At 41.3% G+C, this 5,581-nt stretch overlaps 1 protein-coding gene across 1 annotated transcript; it reads right to left on the reverse strand.

Annotated features, from left to right (window-relative positions):
* Positions 1-4,636: 4,636 nt before the first annotated feature.
* On the reverse strand, positions 4,637-5,581 carry LOC107135369 (olfactory receptor 1009). Its single transcript, XM_015477251.1, has one exon. The coding sequence runs from the start codon at positions 5,579-5,581 to the stop codon at positions 4,637-4,639; it is 945 nt and encodes a 314-aa protein (XP_015332737.1).

Genomic DNA, 5,581 nt, shown 5'->3' on the forward strand with positions numbered 1-5,581 from the left:
TTTTGGCAATTAAAAGTCATACTGAAAGGAATACTTAATAGACCCAAATTTATTCCAAAATATTTAGATATTATGATTTAGTTTAAGACCCGTTAAAAATAATATATTACATGAAATATTATTGCAAAAATATTATATAATTTTGAACATAGAAAAATACTAAAAGAATACGAGCAATAGATTTAGCATTGATTATCTGTACAAACAAAATTATACAAGAACATGTGCTTAAAAGTCCTATTGTCTTATAAGATGGACTATCTAAATTATATATTTCTAAATTCTAAATATACTATATAAACATACAGATTCAGGGAAATATTCAAAGTAAATATATTAAAATAGGCACTACCTTTATATATGAATAGTAGAGTTTCATGTTTTTTTAACTTCCTTTTGCTCTATTTTCCAAATATTCATCAATGATTTTTGCTACTACCTCTCTACAAATTATGATTCTCATTGCTTTTTCTAGGCAACAGTAACAATGAATTTAGGCCTGTATATTTAAAATGCATTCTGACTCAACTTATATATTAAATTATAAATAATCTAAGTAAGTTCAAATATTTTACCCATTAAAAAAAATTTTTGCTTCACCATTAAGAAGAAAAGCAAAAGGTAAAATGCATTGGTCAGGGAAAGTTACTCTGGGGTCTCTAAGAGGGACTGCCGTCTTCCTATCACACTGAGTGGAATCTGTTGCTAGGCTACAGAGAAGTCTGCTCTTTGGCAGCACGCTGGGATTTGCTCTGAAAATTGCAAAATATATTTGTCCTTGGAATTTCTTGAGTGAGATTACAGGGGATGGCAGTTCCTGGCTCTGAGTTTAGACAAGGGCCCTGTCTGTGTGAATGCAGGCAGTGGTCCACTCATTGGAGGGGCTTCCAATAAAATACCAAGGGCCTTAAGAAACGTGGCAACTACACATTGACTCCCTTTGTTTCTCAGGGGAATTTCTGAACATGGAAGACCTGCTAGCCACTGATGCATTCTGAGGACGGATTTCTGCATTCGGTTTATTTCAGCTGCACAGGGTAACCCCTGGCCTCACCCTGAGGTAACTCACTTTCTGCACCTGGCCTTGGAGCACACAGGGTCTCCTCATCTGCTCAGTGCCAGCCTGGGACTCAGGCTGAACCAGATCTCCCTGGATCCCACAACCAACATGAGAATGCAGTGATGGATAGACAGCATAGGTGAAGGAGCTGTTTTTGTTTTGTTCTGGGTTTTTTTGTTTGGTGGTGTTTTTGTTGTTGTTGTTGTTTTGATTTTGTTTATTTGTTTTTGTGGGAGTGGTTTTTTAGTATTGCCTGTTGCCTATTTTTCTTACACCAAAGTCATAGAAAAAAAGACATCAGAAATCAGAATTATAGGTGTAATTTATAGCATTAAACTTAGAGATGAGACATTCTACAGCCAAATACTTATGCAGGATTGGAAAGAGGCAGTGGATAATGGAATGCTCTAGAACTTTCCTCAGGTGCACAGATGCGATCATGAACCCTTGAGGGAACGCAATCTCCTGAAAATGAACTGGACGTTCTGAGCATGAGATTTGGTTTTTTCTTTTTCTTATTCAGAGAGAGGGGATGACAGGATAAATGGTAGAAGCATGGGTAAGGGACCTGGAATCCTAGGGTCCTGGATAAACCAGGGTCACTTGCTCTGCCTGGAAGCTCTTTATTTCCCTCTTTTCCACACTAACAATGAATTTAGGCCTTATTCTTTGCAGATAATCGTATTGCTGATGGGACTCAATATCACAAACATCACAACATAGAATGCTGACTCTTTTAAAGAGAGCCAGGAAAACTTGCTGTACATAATTAACAGGTGGGGAAGTGACTCCCATCCAGAACAGACAGCATTCATCATAAGGCACAAGGGAAGACTGTCTTCCAGCAGCAGAATGGATTCCACAATGGCAGTCAAGAAGTAAAGGAAGAAGCTGGGTGTGGTGGGCATGCCTGTGATCCAAGCAACTCAGGAGGCTGAGACAGAAGGACCACAAATTTGAGGCCAGCCTTGGCAACTTAGGGAGACCTATCCCAAAATAAAAGATACAAAGAGCTTGGCATGTTGCCCAGCGGTTAAATGCCCCTGAGTTGGATCCCCAGTACAAAAAAAAAGAGAGAGAGAGAGAGAAGAGAAGAGAGAGAGAGAGAGAAGAGAAGAGAAAGAATAAGAAGGAGGAGGAGGAGGAAAGAAGGAAGAGGGAGAAAGGGAAGAATATACAGATATTATGCCACCAAAGTTTGCTGAACTTCAGGTTAACTTCACATTTCAAGGACAATGACAACATGGGTGATAGGGACATAAGGATTCATCATTCTATTTTATTAATGTATACAATTAAAAGTGCCTTAATATAATACTTTTAAGGGAAAGTGTATTGGACGAAGTATCAGGATATTCAGTGGTGCATAGTAGAGAGATATCTCAAAAATGATAACGGAGAAGAATTGGAAATCAGCAGCTGTCATGAAATACTAAGGTGTTCATGAACCCAAAGCATGGAGCTTACCCACTTCTGAGACACAGCTGCTGTGGGGACACGGCAGTTAACGGAGCTCTGGGGTTCAGTGGAGCCGTATGTACCATGAATGACCAGAGGAACCCTATGCAGCTACAAGGGTCCAAAGAACCTCTGCTGCCGAGCACAGACCAAGCCTTGATAATTTTCCTTTTTGGAAAAAAAAAAGAAAAAGAAAAAAAGAACAAATTCACCTTGTTTTACTATAAGCAGCAAACACACTCATATCTGTGATTATTTATGCCATCTTCTGCTTATTTCTTTCAAAAATAAACAAATAAATATGAATTGAATGGAAGAATTTGTGAGCTATGGTATGTGCGGTTGGAATCCATTCAATAGCCTCCTGTGGGCACTATTTCTGTCCCTCTGGTTTTCTGGCTCATGACTCATTCTTTCCCCTAATCCATCTGTCTTCATCTGTGTCCAGCTCCCGGCACAGTCTGCTCATCTCCTCTGAACTCAAGTGACTCTCTCATCAGTGCCTGTAAAAAGCTACCTCTAGAATACCTGCAATACCCAAAGCAGCTTCTCCTATCCTTGGCGGAAAAAGCAAGGATTGTGACACTCAGCAGTGGATTCCATCTCTTTGCCTCAGAAAGCCCTAGCACACCCCGCCTCTCATCCCACCCTCCCATGTGGCAGGAGCTTAAGCTAAATCCACACCCTGGTTTTCCCTTGCATGACTTCTTGAATGTGTCTCATCCTGCTTTTAGCCCCCGCCCTCCCCATCCCCCCACCACACACTCAGGTATAAATCTTGACGTAGTCTGAACATAACTGTACATTTTTATATCATGCCCAACTATCAGGACTAAAGAAACACTGCAAACCCTGGTTTTATCAAATAGACACTTTTCAAGCATAATTTTATCTTCTCTGAAAAATAACAGTAATCCTTCTTGGATTCCTCAGCATATTCTCAGATGGTAAAGAGGTGTTAAAAGTACCTTTGAATTCCATTGCCTTACAATTTGGAAACAACAACAAAGACCAGCATGAAAACAGACTATAATTTTTCTACATCTTAGTTAACATCTGACTTCTCAATAACTGTGGCCTCTGAGTTTTTAGAATTTTTCTGGTTTTCTCAATCTTTTTTCTTTTCATTTTATGTTTAATTTCTATAATATGCTATTCCTATTGAATTTTATCTGTAAGAACTAGCAAAAAATAGATATAAAATAATAAAGTAATAGCTGGGATAGCTTAAAGAGTCAAATACACAGAGAAACACCCGGAACTTGTTATCAATATTTGCCTCTGGGTAAAAGAGTATGATTATAAGGATTTTGTATATATTTATGTATTTATTTGGTATTGGAGCTTGAGCTTGGGGTAGTTTACCACTAAGCTACATCCCCCAGTCAGTTTTGGAGGGGTTTGTGGGGTTTTTTTTGGGGGGGGGGATTGTTTTGTTTTTGTTTTTTGTTTTTTCAAGATGGAGTCTTGCTAAGTTGCTGAAGCCGACCTCAAACTTGCAATCCTCCTGTCTCAGTCTCCTGAGTCCCTGAAATTACAGGCATGTGCCACCATGCCCAGCAGGGTTTTTACCTTTATTGTTGTTCTTCTTTTGCTTCTCTATATTTTCTCTTTTTTTGGAATGATTATGAAATTTTATTTTAAGAAAAATAAAGAAAGTCTTCATAAAATAAAAATTTTAAAATAGATAGATATGAGAAATTCCTTCAGTTAAAAACGATCATTTATAGACCTAAATAACTTGTGCGTTTGATATTTTTAGTTCTGCACAAAGGGATGGGGAACATATGTTGCTGCAATGGATATTCACATTATTCCAACTGCTATAGCTCTATTACCAGCTATGTGGTTCCACCATGCATCGAGTCTTATTGTGTTTCCAGTAATAAGGATGTTTAAAAGAAGTAGAAATATTCTGACTCTTGAGTGACTAGGAGTTTTGAGCGTTTATAGGGACATGATGAGATGGAGCTTAAAATATTAAATAGTAAAATAAAAATCATGTGGAAGGAGAGATGACATCCCCCCTCCCTCCAAATTCTGCAAAAGGTTTGGCGCCCAGGTAGTCGAATCGCATCCAGAAGCTTTTTCCTTTGCTCTGATTCCTTGGATGTGAGTTTAATTCTTGATGAAAAACTTCCCCTTGGTGATGGTCCTGCCCATGGCAGCTTTGACTTCTTTATTCCTCAGGCTGTAGATGAGTGGGTTCAGCATGGGGATCACCGCCGTGTAGAACACCGACACCGCCTTATTGAGGTCCAGGGAGGAAATGGCACCGGGGCGCACGTAGATGAAGAAGAGGGTCCCGTACAGGATGGACACGGCGGTCAGGTGGGACGAGCAGGTGGAGAAGGCTTTGCGCCTGCCCTCGGCCGAGCGGATCCGCAGGATGGCCGCGAAGATGGACAAGTAGGAGACGATGATGGTCAGGCTGCTGACCACCAGGACAGCTCCGGCCACAATGAAAACCAGCAGTTTATTGAGGCGGATGTCAGCGCAGACGAGGGAGAGGAGGGGGGACATGTCACAGAAGAAGTGATTGATGATGTTGGAGCCGCAGAAGGGAAGTCGAAAGGCGGCCGTGGTGTGAGTCATGGTGTTCAGGAAGCCCACAGCGTAGGGTCCGGCCACCAGCTGTATGCAGAGTCTCTGGGACATGGCGACTGAATACAGTAGTGGGTTACAGATGGCCACGTAGCGGTCATAGGCCATGGAGGCCAAGAGAAGGCACTCGATGGCCACGAAGAAACCAAAGAACCACTGCTGCAGGGCACACCCCAGGAAAGAGATGGCCTTCCTCTCCGAGAAGAAGTCGGTGAGCATCTTGGGACCCACGACCGACGAAAAGCAGATGTCCACGAAGGACAGGTGGCTGAGGAAGAAGTACATGGGGGTGTGCAGGCGCGAGTCCACACGGATGAGGATGATCATGCCCAGGTTCCCCATCATGGTGATGAGGTAGAAAAGCAGAAAGAGCAAGAAAAGGAAGATCTGCAGCTGTGGATGGAACTTTAAGCCTATGAAAATAAACTCGGTGATCCTTGTGCAGTTTTCATCAGCCAT

This window comes from Marmota marmota, unplaced genomic scaffold, assembly GCF_001458135.2.
Source record: "Marmota marmota marmota unplaced genomic scaffold, marMar, whole genome shotgun sequence".
Classification (NCBI taxonomy): domain Eukaryota; kingdom Metazoa; phylum Chordata; class Mammalia; order Rodentia; family Sciuridae; genus Marmota; species Marmota marmota.

What these genes read in the sequence shown, in the direction of transcription:
- LOC107135369 (XM_015477251.1), bottom strand. Translation starts at nt 5,581, where the DNA reads ATGGCTGATGAAAACTGCACAAGGATCACCGAGTTTATTTTCATAGGC.